This window comes from Thalassophryne amazonica, chromosome 11 (assembly GCF_902500255.1).
Source record: "Thalassophryne amazonica chromosome 11, fThaAma1.1, whole genome shotgun sequence".
In the NCBI taxonomy this organism is placed as follows: Eukaryota; Metazoa; Chordata; class Actinopteri; order Batrachoidiformes; family Batrachoididae; genus Thalassophryne; species Thalassophryne amazonica.
The window spans coordinates 105,953,423-105,977,353 of NC_047113.1; the positions used below are offsets into that span (position 1 = coordinate 105,953,423).

Genomic DNA, 23,931 nt, shown 5'->3' on the forward strand with positions numbered 1-23,931 from the left:
GTGTCTAACCAGATCCTTACTCTGGATGGCATTACCCTGACCTCTAGTAATACTGTGAGAAATCTTGGAGTCATTTTTGATCAGGATATGTCATTCAATGCGCATATTAAACAAATATGTAGGACTGCTTTTTTGCATTTACGCAATATCTCTAAAATTAGAAAGGTCTTGTCTCAGAGTGATGCTGAAAAACTAATTCATGCATTTATTTTCTCTAGGCTGGACTATTGTAATTCATTATTATCAGGTTGTCCTAAAAGTTCCCTGAAAAGCCTTCAGTTAATTCAAAATGCTGCAGCTAGAGTACTGACGGGGACTAGAAGGAGAGAGCATATCTCACCCATATTGGCCTCTCTTCATTGGCTTCCTGTTAATTCTAGAATAGAATTTAAAATTCTTCTTCTTACTTATAAGGTTTTGAATAATCAGGTCCCATCTTATCTTAGGGACTTCATAGTACCATATCACCCCAATAGAGCGCTTCGCTCTCAGACTGCAGGCTTACTTGTAGTTCCTAGGGTTTGTAAGAGTAGAATGGGAGGCAGAGCCTTCAGCTTTCAGGCTCCTCTCCTGTGGAACCAGCTCCCAATTCAGATCAGGGAGACAGACACCCTCTCTACTTTTAAGATTAGGCTTAAAACTTTCCTTTTTGCTAAAGCTTATAGTTAGGGCTGGATCAGGTGACCCTGAACCATCCCTTAGTTATGCTGCTATAGACGTAGACTGCTGGGGGGTTCCCATGATGCACTGTTTCTTTCTCTTTTTGCTCTGTATGCACCATTCTGCATTTAATCATTAGTGATTGATCTCTGCTCCCCTCCACAGCATGTCTTTTTCCTGGTTCTCTCCCTTAGCCCCAACCAGTCCCAGCAGAAGACTGCCCCTCCCTGAGCCTGGTTCTGCTGGAGGTTTCTTCCTGTTAAAAGGGAGTTTTTTCTTCCCACTGTCGCCAAGTGCTTGCTCACAGGGGGTCGTTTTGACCGTTGGGGTTTTTACGTAATTATTGTATGGCCTTGCCTTACAATATAAAGCGCCTTGGGGCAACTGTTTGTTGTGATTTGGCGCTATATAAATAAAATTGATTGATTGATTGTAGCATGGCCCGAGCAGAGGGTCACCCTTTTGAGTCTGGTCTGCTTGATGTTTCTTCTTCAGAAGGAGTTTTTTCTTACCACTGCTGCTCTGGGGGTTAGTAAGGTTAGACCTTACTTGTGTGAAGCGCCTTGAGGCAACTCTGTTGTGATTTGGCGCTATATAAATGAAAATAAATTGAAAATTGAAATTGAATGCACATTAGGCAGTACAACTAAATTGGGGGGATCAAGGTGAGGAAAGTCATCAGAAACCTCCAGAATGCATCCCTGGACAACAAACACTCAAAAACAAAAGTCCACTTTCACCCAAACAGAATCCCCCACTCAATTTGCCACTCGCACCCCTGCATCAAGCACTCCCTCTGTGCTCTAATCTTTTTTGTCTCCTGTTTACATTACACTCTTACTGTGTGCAAGCATGAAATTTCCAAATGTCCACATTTTGAATGTGGTTGTATCATCCACATTAATCTGGCTTTCCCTGCATTAGACTATTAGACCTGTTAAAAGGCTTCAGCTGCTCTAATGTCTTGTTAGTGTGCCATCTTCTGTCAGAAAAATAATTTTACCTTTGAAGCTATAAACTAATTGCTTATAGCCAGTGCTGGGCACAGTTCCGCTAATCTGGTAACTGCTAATTATCAAAGCTAGCGTTTTCATTAGTGGATTAGCTTTTTAGACAACTTTGAAAACTACCAGCGGACCAATTAGCTTCCGATAAATTTAGTTACGATAACTCTTCCGATAAATTTAGTTACGATAACTTTTAGACCACTAACATATTTTTGCGGGTATAGTGAATAAAGCTTAACAGTTTAAAACATTTGTAAAGTCTGAAATCATAGATTTTGTCAGGGCGGGTGGCTGCCCAGCATCCGTAGTGGCTGGACCTGCAATGCAGCCTCCCAGACAAGACTTAGGTATAAGAGAAGACATGGTCTTTATTCCAGGCTCTGGTTCAGTACACATGTGATCAAGCAGCGGAGCAGAGGTACAACCCCAATTCCAATGAAATTGGGACGTTGTGTGAAATATAAATAAAAACAGAGTACAATGATTTGCAAATCCTCTTCAACCTATATTCAATTGAATACACCATAAAGACAAGATATTTAATGTTCAAACTGATAAACTTTATTGTTTTTGTGCAAATATTTGTTCATTTTGCAACATGTTTCAGAAAAGTTGGGACAGAAGTAACAAAAGACTGGGAAAATTGATGAATGCTCAAAGAACACCTGTTTGGAACATTCCACAGGTGAACAGGTTAATTGGAAACAGGTGAGTGTCATGATTGGGTATAAAAAGGAGCATCCCAAAAAGGCTCAGCCGTTAACAAGCAAAGACGGGGCGAGGATCACCACTTCGTGAACAACTGGGTGAAAAAATAGTCCAACAGTTTAAAAACAATGTTTCTCAACGTTCAGTTGCAAGGAATTTAGGGATTCCATCATCTACAATCCATAATACAACCCCTGGCAATAATTATGGAATCACCGGCCTCGGAGGATGTTCATTCAGTTGTTTAATTTTGTAGAAAAAAGCAGATCACAGACATGACACAAAACTAAAGTCATTTCAAATGGCAACTTTCTGGCTTTAAGAAACACTATAAGAAATCAGGAAAAAAAATTGTGGCAGTCAGTAATGGTTACTTTTTTAGACCAAGCAGAGGGAAAAAAATATGGACTCACTCAATTCTGAGGAATAAATTATGGAATCACCCTGTAAATTTTCATCCCCAAAACTAACACCTGCGTCAAATCAGATCTGCTCGTTAGTCTGCATCTAAAAAGGAGTGATCACACCTTGGAGAGCTGTTGCACCAAGTGGACTGACATGAATCATGGCTCCAACACAAGAGATGTCAATTGAAACAAAGGAGAGGATTATCAAACTCTTAAAAGAGGGTAAATCATCACGCAATGTTGCAAAAGATGTTGGTTGTTCACAGTCTGCTGTGTCTAAACTCTGGACCAAATACAAACAACATGGGAAGGTTGTTAAAGGCAAACATACTGGTAGACCAAGGAAGACATCAAAGCGTCAAGACAGAAAACTTAAAGCAATATGTCTCAAAAATCGAAAATGCACAACAAAACAAATGAGGAACGAATGGGAGGAAACTGGAGTCAACGTCTGTGACCGAACTGTAAGAAACCGCCTAAAGGAAATGGGATTTACGTACAGAAAAGCTAAACGAAAGCCATCATTAACACCTAAACAGAAAAAAAACAAGGTTACAATGGGCTAAGGAAAAGCAGTCGTGGACTGTGGATGACTGGATGAAAGTCATATTCAGTGATGAATCTCAAATCTGCATTGGGCAAGGTGATGATGCTGGAACTTTTGTTTGGTGCCGTTCCAATGCGATTTATAAAGATGACTGTCTGAAAATGTAAATTTCCACAGTCATTGATGATATGGGGCTGCATGTCAGGTAAAGGCACTGGGGAGATGGCTGTCATTACATCATCAATAAATGCACAAGTTTATGTTGATATTTTGGACACTTTTCTTATCCCATCAATTGAAAGGATGTTTGGGGATGATGAAATCATTTTTCAAGATAATAATGCATCTTGCCATAGAGCAAAAACTGTGAAAACATTCCTTGCAAAAAGACACATAGGGTCAATGTCATGGCCTGCAAATAGTCCGGATCTTAATCCAATTGAAAATCTTTGGTGGAAGTTGAAGAAAATGGTCCATGACAAGGCTCCAACCTGCAAAGCTGATCTGGCAACAGCAATCAGAGAAAGTTGGAGCCAGATTGATGAAGAGTACTGTTTGTCACTCATTAAGTCCATGCCTCAGAGACTGCAAACTGTTATAAAAGCCAGAGGTGGTGCAACAAAATACTAGTGATGTGTTGGAGCGTTCTTTTGTTTTTCATGATTCCATAATTTTTTCCTCAGAATTGAGTGATTCCATATTTTTTTCCCTCTGCTTGGTCTAAAAAAGTAACCGTTACTGCCACAATTTTTTTTTCTGATTTCTTATAGTGTTTCTTAAAGCCAGAAAGTTGCCATTTGAAATGACTTGAGTTTTGTGTCATGTCTGTGATCTGCTTTTTTTCTATAAAATTAAACAACTGAATGAAAATCCTCCGAGGCCGGTGATTCCATAATTTTTGCCAGGGGTTGTATAATCAGAAGATTCAGAGAATCTGGAGACGTTTCTGCACATAAGCGGCAAGACCGAAAACCAACATTAGATTGTCCATGACCATGTTAGTGCCCAACACATCTGTGATGGTGCCATCAATGCTGAAAGGTACATCCAGGTTTTGGAGCAACACATGCTGCCATCTAAGCAACGTCTTTTTCCGGGACGTCCCTGCTTATTTCAGCAAGACAATGCCAAGCCACATTCTGCACATGTTACAACAGTGTGGCTTTGTAGTAAAAGACTGGTCTGCCTACAGTCCAGACCTGTCGCCCATTGAAAATGTTGGGCACATTATGAAGCACAAAATATGACAGTGGAGACCCCGGACTGTTGAGCAACTGAAGTTGTACATCAAGCAAGAATGGGAAAGAATTCCACCTACAAAGCTTCAACAATTAGTATCCTCAGTTCCCAAATGCTTATTGAGTGTTGTTAGAAGGAAAGGTGATGTAACACAGTGGTAAACATACCACTGTCCCAGCTTTTTTGAAATGTGTTGCAGGCATCCATTTCAAAATGAGCAAATATTTGCACAAAAACAAAGTTTCAGTTTGAACATTAAATATCTTGTCTTTGTGGTGTATTTATTTGAATATAGGATGAAGAGGATTTGTAAATCATTGTATTGTTTTTATTTACATTTTACACGACATCCCAACTTCATTGGAATTGGGGTTACACTTCACACTGCAAACACACTACAGAACTACACTTCAGCCTGACATGCAAACAGGTTTTTAGGTGTGTCCTGACTATCCAAACCAGTACCCAGTACTGTGGAGACCAAACAAAAGGGAATAAACCATGTCTATGGGGTGCGCCGCTTTGCTCTATTTAACTTAAGGAAAATGAGGCCGGACCTATGATGGGTGAAGACATTTTGAGCCTGACTCAGAAAAAGTAGGATGTGGCTCTCCATAATGTGCCTTCTGAGAAACAAACATTTCTTGAATGTATGAAGTTTTGACTCACTGGGTGCAATATTGAGAAATGTTGGTCGCCCCTTAATTCAGTATTCCACCCAAACCCCGGTACAGACAACAACAACAAAAACATCCCATCAGTCCAAAACAGTTGCAAAGGTGTGCCTATAAACAGCCGCTTCCAGTTTATTTTCTACACTGGATGTTTTCCCCCATCCTAGGGTATCTTACCCCCACCCCCTGTCTTTCCCCAAACCTCCTGCCAAGCAAGTCTCCTGCAGTATTATCACCCATTTCAACCTATCCAGATTTATGCATGGCTAACAAAGTGGAAAACAACATTAACATCCATTCTGAAGTGGCTGATTCCTTTTTTGTGTAAATTCTCTCAATTCACATCTATAATTTCTTCTCCCAGGTCATGTATTATTTGGCCTTCCCATTTGTGATTTGTAGTATTATCACCCATTTCATCCTATCCAGATTTATACATGACTGACAGAGTGGAGAACAACACACTATATGTTTCAATGATGTGGTCTTGCTCTGGACTTTGCATAAGGGGTAAGATAACCTGACCTGGACCCCCCCCCCCCCAACTACTGCAAAGCGAGTCTGCTATAGTATTCTCACCCATTTCATTCTACCTAGATTTATACACGGCAGACAAAGCAGAAAACAACATTCACACTATATGTCTCAATGATCTGGTCTTACACTGGACTGATTTTAGGCCATTTGATAGACAACCTATTCCCACCTTGAACACGTCTACTTGTGGATGCCCAAAGGTTGGCTATAGAAGCAAGATCCTCCATCATGATGTGACTGACCCCCTTTTTTTGTGTAAATTCTCTCAGTTCACATCTATAATATCTTCCCTGGTCATAAATTATGTGACCTTCCCATGTAAGGATGGGGTGGGGGTAAGGTATCGTGACCTGGATATCCCCCTCCCCCCCGCTAAGCAAACCCTGCAACCCTTCTGTAGTTGCTACATCATTGTTTAACATTGTCAAGATTATGTTGAGATGAACTTAGTGATGTACAAAATTCTTGATGTTGGGGTGGGGGGAAGATATCCAGGTCACAATGTCTTACCCCCCACCCCATCATGGACAGATGTTCTACAATAATTCAGGGTGTCAGTCGGGTTCATATATTTGTAGAGCCTATCTGGAAGGAGGATAAGATACTTCAGAATAGGAAATATTACTATTGTAGATAGCTGTAGATACATACATAAAGAATACTAATATCATTCGGTGTCAGTCAAACTGTGCTTCATGTGGGACCATAAGACATCCATGATGAGAAATAGAGTTTAAAGGTTAATGTATCCTGATTGGGCCTTATCAAGTTTTTGGGTAAGCTTTAATCAGTGCTGTCTTGTATAAATGTTGCCTTTCAGGGGTGGGGGTGGGGGGAAGATATCCATGGGGGAGATATACTGTTACACCCGTTTAAAACCTCGCGTAGAACAGAAAGACACTGAGTCAGGCTCAGAGTGGGGGGAAAAAGGCTCAAAATCAAAACTGCAGTTTGCTGTGCAAGTGGCTGGATCAAGATCAGAAAGCAGGCATGGGTCAACAACAATAGAGCGCTAACATTAGTAGGAAGAATACTCAGAAGGTGAGCTCATGGACCTCTGGCAGAAAAGGAGGGCATACGGTCTCCTGATGATGGGCTCGGGCCGGTTACCATGGGTGAAGTGAGGTCAGAGAATGAAACATGGGAACTTCGCTTACGAGGTAACCAGGGCGATGGAGAGTATTTACAGCGCACAGCTGATATGGCAAGCAGTCATGATGAAAAGCACACTGAAGAGCAAAAGGGCTGCTCAGCAGCACAAGAGAAACCATACCACTGATCTGAGAATAATTGGGTGGCACACGAGAGGCAAGAGTGAAAATGTACCAAAAGGGAGAATCCCAGAAACACAAACCGATGCGGCTGCACTCAACTGCTGGAATGTGCACAAGACATTTTACACATGGCTGGAAACAGTTCCCCTGCTCCTCCAGGTTTCATTGCAAATTTATGGTTATTGGTAAAGACTTTTCTTGACAGCATGTCATCATTTTCTTGCACGTTGTAAAGAAATAGTCTTCATGAGCTCTGTGCCATTGATGCTCTGGTTTTTATTTATGCGTTTCCGTCACTGCTTGGAGTAATGGACATTAAATTATTGAATCTTGTTTAAAAGCTTTTACAGTTACAAAAACTCTTGATTTGTCTTTCCAGGTGACCACCTATGGTGTCTCCATGGCATTACAGAGTGAATGTCACATGACGGTGACAGAATCCAGACGGTACCAGTTTAGTCCAGAGTCGCCCTCCCCCACACAGATCCTGACACTGAGAGTGGACAGCATCAACCCTGCAGTCAGACCTTTCCATATCAGGTACACCAGGAATCAGCTGAAATCTGATTTAACCCTCTACAGTCCAGGAGGAATTTCTCCATTTTTGCAAACTTTCAGTAATTCCTTTTTTTTTTTTTTGTATAATGCACATGTTTTGCATATGAAAATGTTCAGAACAATTTCAACTTTCAGAATATTTTTCACATATTTGTCTAGAATGCTGTAAACAGAAATAATTTGGCTCTAAAGCTGAAAATAATGAAACAAGATTTCAGAATATTGTTCAGATCTTAATCAAGCATTCTTCTTTCTTCTTCCGGCTGCTCCCGTTAAGGGTCGCCACAACACATCAGTTGTTTCCATCTCCGTCTCATCACCCACCTGCATGTCCTCCCTCACCACATCCATAAACCTCCTCTTTGGTCTCCCTCTTCTCCTCCTGCCTGGTGGCTCCATCCTCAGCATCCTTCTCCCTATGTACCCTGGTTCCCTCCTCTGTACATGCCCAATCCATGCCCACCTGAGCTGTCCCTCTGATATGTTCATTCCTCATCCTGTTCATCCTTGTCACTCCCAAGGAAAATTGTGACATCTTCAGCTCTGCCACCTCCGGCTCTGTCTCCTGTCTTTTTGTTAGTGCCACTGTCTCTAAGCTGTACAACATAGCTGGTCTCACTACTGTCTTGTAAACTTTCCCCTTCACTCTTGCAGATATTTTTTGGTCAGAAATCAGTCCTGCCACCTTTCTCCACCCACTCAACCCTGCTTGCACTCTCTTCTTCACCTCTTCACTACACTCTCCATTACGTTGCACAGTTCTTTGGACACATTCTCCTCCTCTTCTTCTTCACCCAGCTGTAGCCCAATTTCTGCCCGCACCCTGTTGGGCAATGGCACCAGTGGCAGCCCTTCTTAACCTGGGCCTCAACTGATCCAGTATGGAAATTCATATTGTACTCTGTTTACTTGTTTTGGCTTGTTTTACATCAGATACGTCAGATGTAATTGTGGATGTGCCTGGACGTGCCTGGACATGTCCTGTGAGGCTTCATCACGGCGTTGCTTTGCGCCATGCGGCACCGCCGCGACGCGCGGAATTCCTCTGCACATCTGTCTCAATGTGCCGAAAAAGTGCTGATGTCCACGTCATTTCACAATTCCTGTGCTAGCAAGATGACATCCCAGATAAAACACAGTGTCCAGTTTGGAAATGAACGGCACATTCCACTGTTACAGGAGTTTTTGTCATGGAAAGAGGAGCGGGGGCTCCGCGCGTCGCGGCGGTGCTGCATGGCGCAAAGCAACACTGTGATGAAGCCTCACAGGACATGTTCTGGCATGTCCAGGCACATCCACAATTTCTCGGATAATCACTCGATGGAAAAACCACCGACAGCTGTCTGAACGCCATCTCAAAGCCGTCCTGTGAGACCAAAACGGAGGTGGTTTTGTCTCGCTCCAGTATCGAATCCATCGTGATGTGTGAAGCCTCCGCTCGACTTTCCATGACAAAATCTCTTGTTAAAAGTGAAATCTGCCGGAAAATGGTTGATGTCCAGCTCTTGTGATAACCAGAGAAATTGCACACGATGGTCATGGATCCATACAGCCATCCGTTTAGAAATGAAATGGTCGCTCAGCCTGTCAATGCCGGCTTCAGAGCGCGGTGCACCACCAGTCGCTCTGGGCCGTCCTTAAAGCGACAGTAACACTCCGTAATCTCTTTGAAGCCCATAAAATTTTCACCAAAAACCATCTGAATTTCTCGAATGGTGTCCACTTTGATGTCCCTCACAGTTTCTGAAAAAATTTTGATCAAGCAAAGCGGCAGTCTCTGAGCCATTCCTAAACAATGAAAAAAACGACGAGAGGGGTGGACCACTCCTCACTCAAAGCCTGCTCACAGGCGAATGACGCAACCGACAGGTGTGAAAAAACTCACGCATGCACATGAAGGTTCAAGCTTGGCTGACACAATCACACGTGATTCAAATCCATATGGTTTTTGAAAAAAATAATAAGGTCGGATACTTTTCTAATAGACCTCGTACTACTACTACTACTACTACTAAAGTGCTTTTGTTTCATTGCAGATAGGATGAACACAAGATATTTCTTTTTCTCTTTTTTGGTCAACTTCATTTCATTTGTTAATATTTACGGCCTGAAATACTGTCCAAAGAAAAAGTTTGGACAGGGATAATTTATTCTAAATGTAAGAATTACGTTCATCACTTCTCCAGACAGTTTTCTTGAGACAAGCCACAGGATGAACATGGATATATCCTCGACTTTCAGTCATTAAGAAATATGAACAGTTTGGTAATGTACATTAGTGTTAATTTTGTCAGATGAGACAAAATGTCTTCATCAATGACCATTTTTTCATAACGACAATGTGACGAGTGTTCTAAAATGCTGACTAAGCTGAAATTAGCATGCATTATTGTTGACGATAAAAGACGGGATGTTAATCCCCAAAACGTGAATAGCTGCAAATTGTGAATTATCCGCGAACCGATTTCGGTTTATGGATCAGTTACTGCAGGAAATCTTTATCTCATACCATATCACCGCAAAATGTTTTCTTTTTTTTTTTTTTTTTTTTTTTTTTTTTGGGGTGGGAGTCACTAAAGCTGATGAGGTGGGGAGGTTAACTCCAACAGGGCTCGCGCTTCTGTTGTGACACCGCTCAGCGTGTCCTGCTCTGTGGACAGTGTCAGGTGAGGAGTTTGGGACGGCCTACCTGTTAAACAGTAATGTAAATGTCAAACTTGGGGAGGACAGAAACCTCCCCCTCCAGTAAATGGCTCAATAATCTTAAGAGAAACATTGTAGAAAAACAAACACTAGTTTCTAAACTCAGGAAGGCAGGCCACGAGCAACAACCTTATTTTTATCCATATGAGCCGTCCTCTGAGCTGGAAAAATAATATCGATCTGAACGAGCGGAGAAACGGAAGAATAGGGACCGTCTACAAAGTGCAAACACAAGACTCCAGAAAAATATTCAATAAATTCAGGTGTGGTGTCACCAAATTCACTGAACACATCACTGGTCTTCTGCTGGTTATACTACAGCACTCAGTTTGGAAAAATGTGCAAAAATTGAATTGTAGTGAATTAATGAATTTTATTGCTCATTTTATTACTTATTTTAATGATTAAAAAATTACTTCTTGAAATTAACACTGCTGCACTTGAAATTAATGCTGCTGCGAGTGGGTTCACTCCTCTGCAGCTGTGTTCCACGTGCTGAGTTTGGACGCTGTGCTGTGAGTGTTTTTCCGCTCCCTGGTCACTTGTTTTCACAGCCTTGTTTTCACAGGCTGTGTTTGCCCGCTGTTCTGCGAGTACTTTTCCACAGTAGCTCACAGCTACTTTGCCATTAGGTGGCTTACAATTGTAATGCCTAGTTGTCAGTTTGTGGGGCTATTCATGCCACCGTTCACTACTGTTCTTTACAATTAACACCTTGGTGTGAGTCTGAGGCACTGTGAGTGCTCTCGCTCACTGCACCCGCAGTTTTGTGTCTGTCTTACTGCTACACCCACATGTGCTAATGTCTACTGCGTTGGTGTATGCATGCAGAAGCTGTCTGTTGCCTCTGAGCCCAGAGAATGGCCATACTTTACGGCCGTCCTGTCTCGGACATGGACACTTGAAACAAGTACTCACAGACAATGCTTGCTTCAACTGTGTTTCTATGCCATTGACTGACAGATAGGCTAGACTGTCTAGGCTTGAAGCAGATATGTCCTCTGCGACACTGGCACCACACTCACATAAGCGATCACATGCTTGATCTTGTCTGATAAGGTTGACAACCTGGCCTTTGAATTTGCTCAGATAAAGTCATTGCTTCTTTCTCTGCAGCCTTCTGAATCTTCTGCTGCTCCTCTCTCAAAGCAGTTGACACCTTCCTGTGACTATAGTGAGGAGGTGCTGACCCCACTCCCAGTCATTGTGATGATGATGTGATGTCAGTTTGTGGCATCTGAGTCACTATACTACGGGGAGCCGCTGGGTCGGATTGGAGCTCAAGGACAGGGGAGAACGTTCCCCCTGTCCTTTCACCACAAACCCCCACACGTTAGACGGTGATGCTCCTCAGGCATCTGAGTCTGGCCTGTTTGTTGTTACATTGGCCATTCACTTGGCCTTGTCACGGCTTGGTGTAGATGCTTCTTCCATGGAGACTGCCTCTTCTAGTGCCTTTTTTAGGGACACTCGGAAGCCAGCTTTCAGTGTCCCACCCTCCTTACCATATATTGAAAAGCTACAGAGGTGCTGGTCTGACCCTAAATCCTTCAACCATATGCCACAGGATTGCAGGGCGCTGTGTGCATTGTCTGATGCACCACAGTATGGCTTAGACCACATGCCTTCAGTAGACAGTGTTGTTAGTAGCCTGTTTGTAGCACCTGCTGATGCTACCCGGCCAGAGGCCCACTGCCCACAACCTCAATGTAGGGTCACTGATGACCTCCTTACCATGAGCTATGACACTGCAGGTCAAATTGCTCATCTGGGGAACTCCCTGTCTCACCTTGCCCTTGCACTTTCCCGGTCTCTCCAGGATAATGATGGAGCTGACACTGACACAGAGCCTGAGTGATGCTTCGCTCCGGGCTTTCGCCTGCATGTCATAGGAGCTTGGCATACTGATGTCCACTCTGACCATAGCCCGGTGCCAGGTGTGGATGGCTCAATCCCCTCTGTCTGAGGCTTGTGGGGGATCACTATGCACTCTGCCTGTTATCCCAGGTAAGGTTTTCGACCCTGCGGTCCAGCAGACCCTAAAGCATGCTGTTCAGGCTAACAGGTCTCAGCAGCGATTTGCCAAATTACAGCACACTCCCAGCCGCCAGCCTAAGCACACATGTGGCTTCCTTCCAGCTAACGAGCGTGCTCCCTGAAATCGGGGTCTACTGCATCAGCCCTCCCAGCAGCCTACCTTTTGGCCACTCACAGGTGGACCACCCAGAAATGGCCGTCGTGATGGATGGGACCCTCATGTTCACTCCTCAAATCATCACGGGGCCGCAGTAATCGGGTTTGACGCCCAGTACAGGGCCACCGGTCATTGCTCTGAGACTCAACTCGACCTGTGGCAGGAATTGGTCATGGATCAATGGGTGATTTCCACGTTGGTTAGGGGCTACAATATTCAGTTCAGTCATTGTTCCCCCAAGTTTAATGGTGTAAAAATCACTTGTTACAGACCCAGAGAGGTCTCTCGTTCTCAGGCAGGAGATTCTCGAGCTCTTGAAGAAAGGAGCCATACAGCGGGTCCACAGTTCAGATCACCGAAGGGGGGTTCTGTTCAACTTATTTTGTAGTTCCAAAAAAGGATGGTGGCTTTCGCCCTATCCTGGACCTCAGGATAGGGCGAAAGGCACCATCTTGCATTTTCTGCAAGTTCTCCAGGCAATTTGGCTGGGGGACTGGTTGATCAGTGTGGACCTGAAGGATGCCTATTTTCACATCCCAGTGTCATTTCACTACAGGCAATTCCTCCGGTTTGCCTTCAAGGGACAGGCATACCACTTCAGAGTCCTCCGCTTTGGACTCTCACTTGCTCCCTGTACCTTCAGCAGGGAGAGGGAGCAAGGTCTCCTTACAGGCTGCTTACAGCAGACCTGTAAGCAGCCGCTCGGCGCTTTCAAAATTTAAAGAGTCACAAGCACGCCATTCATTCATGGCAACGTTTGCCACAGCCAGCCCACTCAGAATTCTGTACACAATGAACATGGTCAACCAAGATAAAAAATGAAAATTAAAAAAATAAAATAATGTTAAATTACTCTGTTTCTGATCGGCACCACACCATGCAGTACCAACTTGAACCACTGGGTGGAAATGGGGCAGTTGGCATACACTGGTTAATCATCAAGGTGTGACAGCTGCATTAATTTATTAGACGTACGCCAGCCTGTGCCAGTGTTTTTAATACAGTCAGCATACGCAGGCTAAATCGTCAAGGTGTGACAGGGCCTTTAGAAGACGATGTCTGGAAATTCTTTAATTTCTTATCGTGGAAATTACTTGTGAATAAACGCTGTGTTTTCAAGGAAGACCTTGGTGTTTGTCTGCTCTGGGTGCATTTCTCAACCTGAACCAGAGGACACCTCCGCTTTGTCCCACCAAGAAGAAAAAACCTTCTTTTAAAAGCTAAAAGTCCTTTCTGCTATTATTTTAATACTGTCACCGCACTTCATTTATTCATGATCAGTGTTTACCACAGCCATATGATGTCTCTTCAGGACTCTGCACATGTTGAAAATAAATTCTATTCATGATTTACCAAACAAAATAGTATGTTGACCCAGTTAACAACAAGTGAACAACAGGTCATTCATTTTGAGAGACTGAGGATAGAAATGAAGGGCTGTGACATCATTGTTTCAGAAAGGTTCAGTATTGGTTGTCCACACGAAGATGTGAAGGCAGCTTTCTCACCCACCCTGGGACCCATTGTCAAAATGTATTTTTTTCGGCCACCGAAAACTCCAGTTCCGTGTGGACAAAACGCCTACACGATGCAATTTTTTGTGGTTACACCTAAACCTGTTTCCATATGGACGAGGCCTAAAGTAGGGAATAATTGCAGATAGGAAACTGGCATTTACAGATTTCACCCGATCTCACTTGATATGCTGTTGCAAATTGTTGTTAATGCTGAAACTGTTTTTCCTTTTGGTCCATCACCAAACGCGGTGCATCCAGAAAGTATTCACAGCGCTTCACTTTTTCCACATTTTGTTATGTTACAGCTTTATTCCAAAATGGATTAAATGATTTTTTTTCCCCCTCAAAATTCTGCTCGCAACACCCCATAATGACAAAATGAAGATTCAAATTTATTAAAAATTAAAACTAAGTCATCACGTGTACATAAGTATTCACACCCTTTGCTCAATACTTTGTTAATGCATCTTTGGCAGCAATTACAGCCTCAAGTCTTACTGAATATGATGCCACAAGCTTGGTGCATCTATCTTTGATCAGTTTTGCCCATTCCTCTTTGCAGCACCTCTCAAGCTCCATCAGGTTGGATGGGGAGTGTCGGTGCACAGCCATTTTCAGATCTCTCCAGAGATGTTCAATCAGATTCAAGGCCGGGGCTCTGGCTGGGCCACTCAAGAACATTTACAGAGTTGTCCTGAAGACACTGTCAGGGTCCAGTACTGGCCGGGTTGTTTTTTGAATTCTGACCAAGTATTTCCTGTCCTCAGTCATTTTTGGTTCTTTTACTCACTTGTGTGGTCTGCGAGTGGGCGTTCCCCTTTTTCCCTCTGCTTTCTCCTCCCGCATTTTGCTGTGTGTGTGTGTGTGTGTGTGTGTGTGTGTGTGTGTGTGTGTGTGTGTGTGTGTGTGTGTGTGTGTGTGTGTGTGTGTGTGTGTGTGTGTGTGTGTGTAATCATCTTTTATTCCTGCCTCCTTCTGGCGTGTCAGAGCTTCTGCTCCAAAGTCTCTGTGGATTTTTCCTCTTCTGACTTCTGCTCTTGTCTCTGCTTTCCCCAGCATCTGCCTGTTTTACATTTTGTTTTTCCACTTTTTACTTGGTTTGCTTTTTATCTGTGCATTTTTCTTCGTTATGTGTGGTTCTGTGTGATCTAGTAACGTGCAGTCAGGGGAGGCAGGTGATGCTGTGCCTCACCTGCCATCATGGAAAGAAAAAAAAAATAAAATGAAAAAATAAATGAAATGGTTATAGTTATCCAGTGATTTGTACTATAAAGTTATTTTCCTTTTAACTTCACCAGTTTTAGATTATTTTTTATTCAAAATCGCTGAATTTTCACATTTGCCGTTCAAATACTGAGAAGAGACGTGCGGTGAGGCAGCAGCCCGTTGTGTCTCACCTTGGATTGTGCAGTCACTGGGCTGGAACGCTGTGCAGTCAGACTGTCTCACTGTCTCTCTGTATGTCGCTATTAAAATGGTCAAACACTTTGTACATCATGTACATCAGCTAAACTATGGAATTTAAGTTCATATAACCAATGTTTTTTGTCAACAGCTGTACGTGTGTGTAACGTGTTACGTGTGTTGAGTGATCATAAAACAGCTGCAAAAAGGCACCAGGTGAGACGGGCAGTTCTCCTGCCACATGGTAGGGGGCACCAGTGATCCCAGGGATTCTTCCTGCAGCAACTCCTCAGCTGCAGAATAAGTGACAACAAACTACAAGATCAGCCGTTCAATTATTTTTTTCCTTTCGCCTGGACTTTACTTTCAGAATGGAGGATTACATATCCAAACTGAAACAATTTTCTAAACTGGACTTTCAACCAAAGCAGGGGGTAAAAATTAACAGACGACCAACACCGGAGCTAAGAAGTTTGCTTCAGACAACAGAAGAGCTGCTCTTTTCAAACGCAGTGGGACACACGTAAAGTCTGGCTGTGTGGACGTCTGGCAAGAAACTGCTTTTTCTGATTTTCCTGCCTTATTTTCTCAACTTGTAATAATGTCTGGACTCAGATGGGATATTGTGACCTGAAGAATTTGCAAAGAAATCTCATCAAACACGAGCGGACGACCACTCACGTTCAAAGCCATAAAACATACAGTTGGATCAGGACTGATGAAGGACGACTTTCTTCCCTGTCAGTGATCTCCACTGAGACAGAGAGACTTTTAAAACTGAAGGAAGATAAGGAAAACTAGAAGGAGCGACACATGGACTTCATTTATAAGTAAAGATAAGACCACAATAATGTTTTTTTTGGTTTTTTTTTATTTAATGTGCTTTTTTGTGTGCTATAGTTTGTGTAAAGAATGCTGATATGAGATTTTAAACATAACCCGTTAACGGCTGTCAATGAAACGGTGAATAACTCTGTGGGGTTTATACAGTAGTAGTGCTATGTGACTAAGGAAAATGGGACGTTCAAGACATTGTTCAGAAGAACAGCATAGTTTGATTAAAAAGTTGATTGGAGAGGGGAAAATGTATACGCAGGTGCAAAAAATTATAGGCTGTTCATCTACAATGATCTCCAATGCTTTAAAATGGACAAAAAAAAACAGAGACGCGTGGAAGAAAACAAGCCATCAAAATGGATAGAAGAATAACCAGAATGGCAAAGGCTCACCCACTGATCAGCTCCAGGATGATCAAAGACAGTCTGGAGTTACCTGTAAGTGCTCTGACAGTTAGAAGACACCTGTGTGAAGCTAAATTATTTGCAAGAATCCCCCACAGAGTCCCTCTGTGAAATAAAAGACGTGCAGAAGAGGTTACAATTTACCAAAGAACACATCAACTGGCCTAAAGAGAAGTGGAGGAATATTTTGTGGACTGATGAGAGTAAAATTGTTCTTTTTGGGTCCAAGGGCCGCAGACAGTTTGTGAGACGACCCCCAAACTCTGAATTCGAGCCACAGTTCACAGTGAAGACAGTGAAGCATGGTGGTGCAAGCATCATGATATGGGCATGTTTCTCCTACTATGGTGTTGGGCCTATATATCGCATACCCGGTATCATGGATCAGTTTGGATATGTCAAAATACTTGAAGAGGTCATGTTGCCTTATGCTGAAGAGGACATGCCCTTGAAATGGGTGTTTCAACAAGACAATGCCCCCAAGCACACTAGTAAACAAGCAAAATCTTGGTTCCAAACCAACAAAATGAATGCCTCGCAGATGTGAAGAAATCATGAAAAACTGTGGTTATACAACTAAATACTAGTTTAGTGATTCACAGGATTGCTAAAAAAAAAAAGTTTGAACATAATAGTTTTGAGTTTGTAGCGTCAAGAGCAGATGCTACTATTATTGTGAACACCCCCTTTTCTACTTTTTTTTACTAATAGCCCAATTTCATAGCCTTAAGAGTGTGCATATCATGAATGCTTGGTCTTGTTGGATTTGTGAGAATCTACTGAATCTACTGGTACCTTGTTTCCCATGTAACAATAAGAAATATACTCAAAACCTGGATTAATCTTTTTAGTCACATGGCACTACTATTATTCTGTACACTACTGTATGTTAGTAAATCTGATTGTGATGAAATCAGCGCCTCACCAGCCATCAACCTCACCGCATGTCACTGGTGTGATCAACTGGTTAAAGTTATTATTTTGAGCCTTTGTCTGTGTTGGCCTTCTTCAGGCCCCCCTAACAAACGGAAAGAAAATGCTCAATCCGGATGGAACATTTCCCATTCCTCCTGTAAAATGTGCTGTTTATGATGATGATCATATGAATCAGTCGCAAATACACCTATTCCTGAAAAAAAGGCCCTATCAGTAACTGACGCATCGTTTTCTGTTACTGAAATCTCCGTACTGGAGATGATTAGAATGTTTATGGAAACAAGAAGTTCACTCGTGGACACAACATCAGCAGTTTCTGTGACAATTCAGCCACTCTGGACAAAACAGCCTCGTTTCCGGAGACCAAAGCGGAAAAAACATGGTGGACAAGAAGTGATTATAAAGTTGGTATATTTGCCTGTGTATTTCTTAAACATTGTTAAACAGTGTTTTTCAACGTGCATTGAATAGTTAGCACTTCAGATATTTCTGTGTGCGATTGAAGCCAAGCGTGTTGATTGATTGTCAACAGATCGGTACAAAGCTGCGTGGCAAGCACACTACATGATACAGTTTTCGCATCAAGAACAAACAACTCATCCTACTTGAGTGTAAAATTAAAATGTGTGTTTGTGCATGTGTGTTCTTATTATATGCAAACTTTCTCAATTGTTTTTTCACTATTGAAGAAACGCAGTTTTGCCACTACATGTCACACCTTCGTGTACAGAATTACATAAAAACCCGATGTGGAATGACTTTCCATTTTGGGCTTCCTTCGTCTTTTGGAACTGTTGTCCTTCAGTGTGTACATTTTTTTTTTCGCAGTTGTATCAGTTATTACGTTCCTTATTCAAGAAATAACTCAGTGTTCTCTAGAAACGAGGCTGTTTTGTCTAGAACAGCTGAATTGTGTCGGAAACTGCTGATGTTGTGTTCGCAAGTGAGCTTGTTGTGACTGTAATCATTCTAGTCCTCTCCAGTATGGCGATTTCAGTAACAGAAAACAATGCGTCAGTTACTGATAGGGACGTTTTTATTTCAGGAATAGGTGTGTTTGCGATTGATTCGAGTGATCTTTCATCAGAAACATCATATTTTACAGGAGGAACGGAGATGGTCCATCCGAATTGAAGCTTTTTCTTTCTGTTTGTTAGGGGGGCTTGTTATTGGTATTGTGCATATATGCTTCCCCCTGGTGGGTCCTCTGTGTTATTACAGGTCTGCCAGCACAATCAGTACAGCTGCAGCAATGAGTCTGTTGGCTATTTAGCAGAGTGCCGCGAAGCTCACTTTGTGGTAGATGGAGGCACAAACCGGAAATGCCTCAAAAATCCAGCCCCTGTGGAGAAAAGGCCACAACCCGGCGAACAACATTGCCGTAAAAAGCCACAAACCGAAGTTAGACGAACATAGACATAAAGAGGAGTAGACGCCGTGTTGGTTGCTGAGGCGGAAGAAATGCAGCCGCCATCTTGGAGCGGTCACCATCGTGATTCTATCACAAGGCACAGTGAAGGTTTGATTTTATAATCTTATTTTCTTTTTTTTAATCTTTCTAACATAATAGCTCATGCTCCACCAAAGAATTAAAGTTGCGTTTACACATAAGCAAGACGCATTACGAATGTCATTTTTCTGTCATTAGTGACACATTCCTGACATTCTTAACGTGACTTAATGCATCTGAATAGGTTTCTTAATAGTGCGTGTTGGTGCGTGATAGTCTTGATATTTGTGGAGCATGTTTTTGCCTGTCAAAAAATCTTCCACGAATGTCACACACCACCCTCATTTCGTCTCACGTCGTGGAGGTCGCAACTGAGCGTGTTGATCCTTAAGGTGTTTTCATCATCCAAACGCTGACAGAAAATGATTCATCTGCTACAAAATAATTATTTTATATACAGCATCTGGCGCACAAAGCAGGTGGGATTGTAGTGTGCAAGAGGGCTGAGTCTGTCCAAAATAGCCTGTCATGTCCTCGTAGCTGCCAGATGCTCAGATAATGGGCTTTTAACACCATAAACATGCCTCTAAAATCCTCGTTTGTCCTCGTAGTACCCAGTACATGAACTGCCCCACACTGTTGTTGCTCAATTTTGAACTTCTTGAAATTAGCGCCACGCTCAGAGTTGAGCCTCATTAGCCGAATATTCTGCCTCTGAGAGCCTCTCAGAGCCACTATTCTCCCAAGATTGATGAATAACTGGACTCGTATAAAAAAAAACATGCTACGTGGCTCATTATTAATCCTTCATTATTCAGTGGGACCAGTTTGTTCCTACCTCTAAGAATTCTCCACAGTTGACTTTGACATGCACATGCTTGAGTTGATCTGTATATTCCCTCTGTAAGTAAAAACTGTCTTTTCCTCCTTGTAATTGTTGTTGTATCAAATGTTCGAAATAAACAGTTTTCATTCATTTTCATTCATTCATCCTTGTCTGGCTGACTTGCATATTGGAGATATTGGAGAAACCACCCCCCAACCTTAACAGCCACTCCTTTGATATCTTGGCTGTGTGCTTAGGGTCATTGTCAAATCAAATCAAATCAGTTTTATTTATATAGCGCCAAATCACAACAAACAGTTGCCCCAAGGCGCTTTATATTGTAAGGTAAAAGCCATACAATAATTACAGAAATCCCCAACGGTCAAAACGACCCCCTATGAGCAAGCACTTGGCGACAGTGGGAAGGAAAACTCCCTTTTAACAGGAAGAAATCTCCAGCAGAACAGGCTCAGGGCTCAATGCCCTGAGCCTGGTTTGAGGCACCCCAGTTTGAGGTCGACCTCAAACTGAGCCACCCCAGTTTGAGGTCGAGAGTGCTCTGCAGCAGGTTTTCATCCAGGATGTCTCTGTACATTGCTGCATGAATTTTCCCTCAATCCTGTTTGGATACTTTCTGAATGGACCTCATATAGTTTGTCCATATTCTGTCAGTTGAAAGTCAAAAGCTAATGAACTGTGTGTGTGTGTGTGTGTGTGTGTGTGTGTGTGTGTGTGTGTGTGTGTGTGTGTGTGTGTGTGTGTGTGTGTGTGTGTGTGTGTGTGTGTGTGTGCGTGTGTGTGTGTGTGTGAGAGAGAGAGAAAGAACTAAGAAAAACACTGTTGTCTAAGTGACTTCCTGCATGATATTGTGTTTCCCATGTGTGCAGACTAAACTCAGCAGAATTTGGTGAGTTCAGAGAGAAACTCCATGCTCCACTTCGAAACTCTGCCAATGTCGTGATTCACCAAACAATCAGCGAACTCTTCCTGGAAACATTCAAAGCTCAGGTGGACCTTAATCAGCGCTATGTTGTCCCCAGTGGACAGGTAAAGTACTACACAAACACTGTATGTCCTCGTAAAACTATAAATCAACACTACTGCTCTGTTTATCTGCTCAGGAACTTGAACCCTGTATCGGCTGCCTCCAGGTCCCAGCAAACATCAAACTGATCAGACTCTGTCGCCATGATGGTCAGCGAATCAGTTGTCTGTGATGTTGTCTGCGTGTGCTCATCTGTGTCTGTGATGTCGTCTGCGCGTGCTTGTCTGTGATGTTGTCTGCGCGTGCTTGTCTGTGTCTGTGATGTCGTCTGCGCGTGCTTGTCTGTGATGTTGTCTGCGCGTGTTTGTCTGTGTCTGTGATGTCGTCTGCGTGTGCTCCTCTGTGTCTGTGATGTCGTCTACGCGTGCTCCTCTGTGTCTGTGATGTCGTCTGCGTGTGCTCCTCTGTCTGTGATGTCGTCTGCGCGTGCTCCTCTGTGTCTGTGATGTCGTCTGCGCGTGCTCCTCTGTGTCTGTGATGTCGTCTGCGTGTGCTCCTCTGTGTCTGTGATGACGTCTGCGCGTGTCTGTGATGACGTCTGCGCGTGCTTGTCTGTGGTAACGTCTGCGCATGCTCGTCTGCGTCTGTGATGATGTCTGCGTCTGTGATGATGTCTGTGATGTCGTCTGCGTCTGTGATGATGTCTGTGATGTCATCTGCGCATGCTCGTGTGTGTCTGTGATGTACTCGCGTATGTACCTGGTCTGGCTGCATAGACAGGGAGGGACACATGTCTTGTTCCGGCTGCTTTCCGTCTCATCAGTAAGATTGAGTGCACGTTCTGTCAGGTCTTTGTCTTTGTCATGTGCGGAGAGAAGCCGCGCCAGGACATTTTTTTTAACACTGATGAAAAATACAAATATTCATGAGTGTGGATGTCAGTATCTTACCGGAATAACTCCTCTGAGAACCAGAAGATCGAGTTCTCGCCCATCGGGGGAGTGTTTACACAGTGTTGCCAGATTGGGCAGTTTTGAATGTTATTGTGTGAGTAAAAACAGCTTTGGGCTTGTTTGGGACCAGTTTGGTGGGTCTAAAAATACTTTGTAATGCAAATTTGATGGTCAGGAATGTAATGTACTGTGTGTGTGTGTGTGTGTGTGTGTGTGTGTGTGTGTGTGTGTGTGTGTGTGTGTGTGTGTGTGTGTGTGTGTGTGTGTGTGTGTGTGTGTGTGTGTGTGTCTGCCAGCCAGATGTTTTGCCTTTGCGATCACTGTGACTGGATCTTGTTTTTATCCTGTAGATGACGATAGTGTGTCAGACTGTCAGCAGTGTTTCTGCCGGCCAATGTGGTGTCTGTCGTGTTTGGGCCGATGGTTTGCCAGCCGCCAAGACCAGCAGCGACCTGAGACTTGGTTGACCAACGGAGTCCCCTGCCCCACTTGTCGAGCAAAGTTCTGTATCCTGGATGTGTGTGCGATCCACTGACAGCAGACACACGAACAGCAGCTCCTTTCTTCAAACGTTAATAAGACATTTTCAAAGATAAAAATGCTGCATCTTGTCTTCTTTCACAGATAGAACAGTTTTTTTCTGTCTATATTGAATTTTCATTTGACATTTCAAATTGTGTCCGTGGACTTTATGACTGACTATGAATTTGTCCACCAACACTGACAGAGATAAAACAAGAGTTTAAAACAAATAAATGTGATACTGGTACCATGAACGTGATGACCACAGTCTGTGTGACTCACACTGGAACACTAGGACGATGGAGTGAGGACAGACAAAAGAACAAAACGAGTCAAAACCACAAGGCACCAACTGTGTTTTTTTTGTTTGTTTGTTTTGTTTTGTTTTGTTTTTTTTTTAACCCCATCAGTTAAATCTATGTTTCCTTTCCGACTGGACCACAACTTTTGAGGGGACAGGGAAAAGGTGGGGAGTTTGTTTGTATGTCAACAAATGATACTGCAGCTCTGTGACCGTCAGAGAGCGCATCTGCACACCAGACACAGCACTTTTACCGGTGTTGTTGCGTCCCTTTTTCTGCCTCGTGAGTTACGCCAGTTATTTCTAGTCATAATGTTCAATCACTCAAAGGCGAATGCTGCTTCAGCCTCCAGCATGCTTTTTGATATGGTGCAAAAACTGCAGTCAATCTCTCCTGATGCTCCAAATGTTATTCATGTTTGTCTTAAAAAGACTCTTCCTAACTTTTATTAATATGTTTCCTGCACAACCAGGCGGGATAAGATTTTAGATCTCTGCTCTGGGTCACTGAAGGATGCCTCTAAATCTCTCCCCCTCACACCCAGGGGTTCTGCAGACCACAGTTGTGTGTGTTTAATGCCATGCAGAGGGCACAGACCTTTAACATTACAGACTGGAATGAGGAAGATGTGCTCTGCCTGCAGGAACGTTTTGAATGCACGGACTGGGACGTCTTCAGCCAGTCCTGCGGCGACGAGTTGGATGAACTGGCCAACTGAACATGTTCTTAGGTCTCCTTTTGTAGAGAGACGATTATTCCAGGCAAGAGGGTTAAAGTCTACCCTGAATAAGAAGTCATGGGTTACAAAATCAGTCAAGTCTGTGCGTTTTAAGCAGGGCACAGTATCTGAGCTGCATGCAGCCACCAAAGAGCTTAAAACTGAACATTTTAAAGCTAAACAAGACAATAAATCCGTCTTGGAGAACAAAATGGTGCTTGGTTCAGCCTGGTCTTGTATGATTAAAAATTCTGGGTCTGCCTAATCGGAAAATTAACTCTTAGCGTTTTCGATGATTTTAATTCGGATTTAGAATTTGCTCATGCTCTTAACTGTTTTTATAATTGATGTACAGTATTTTACTTTGGTAAAGAAATTCAGGAACGAAGCCAGAAACTGAAAGACCATAAGCACTTTAACATTAATCAAAATGAAGAGAGAGAATTCCTGCTTGTTAAAACCAGTAAGAGTTATGGATCAGACAATATATGTGGGCGTGTACGTAAACACTGCTGAGGAGCTGAGTTCAGTGTTCCGTTACATCTTCAACCGGTCCTCACTGTTACATC

The 23,931-nt window shown here is 43.0% G+C and overlaps 1 protein-coding gene across 1 annotated transcript in view; it reads left to right on the forward strand.

The window, feature by feature from the left end:
* tmem129 (transmembrane protein 129, E3 ubiquitin protein ligase) overlaps positions 1–22,596 on the forward strand; it is a 35,923-nt gene extending 13,327 nt beyond the window's left edge. Inside the window, exons 4-7 of the mRNA XM_034180920.1 lie at positions 7,433–7,593; positions 20,770–20,929; positions 21,004–21,076; positions 22,171–22,596. Coding sequence (XP_034036811.1) covers positions 7,433–7,593; positions 20,770–20,929; positions 21,004–21,076; positions 22,171–22,355 — 579 coding nt within the window. The 3' untranslated portion in view covers positions 22,356–22,596. The remainder of the gene's footprint in view (positions 1–7,432; positions 7,594–20,769; positions 20,930–21,003; positions 21,077–22,170) is intronic.
* Positions 22,597–23,931: the final 1,335 nt, after the last annotated feature.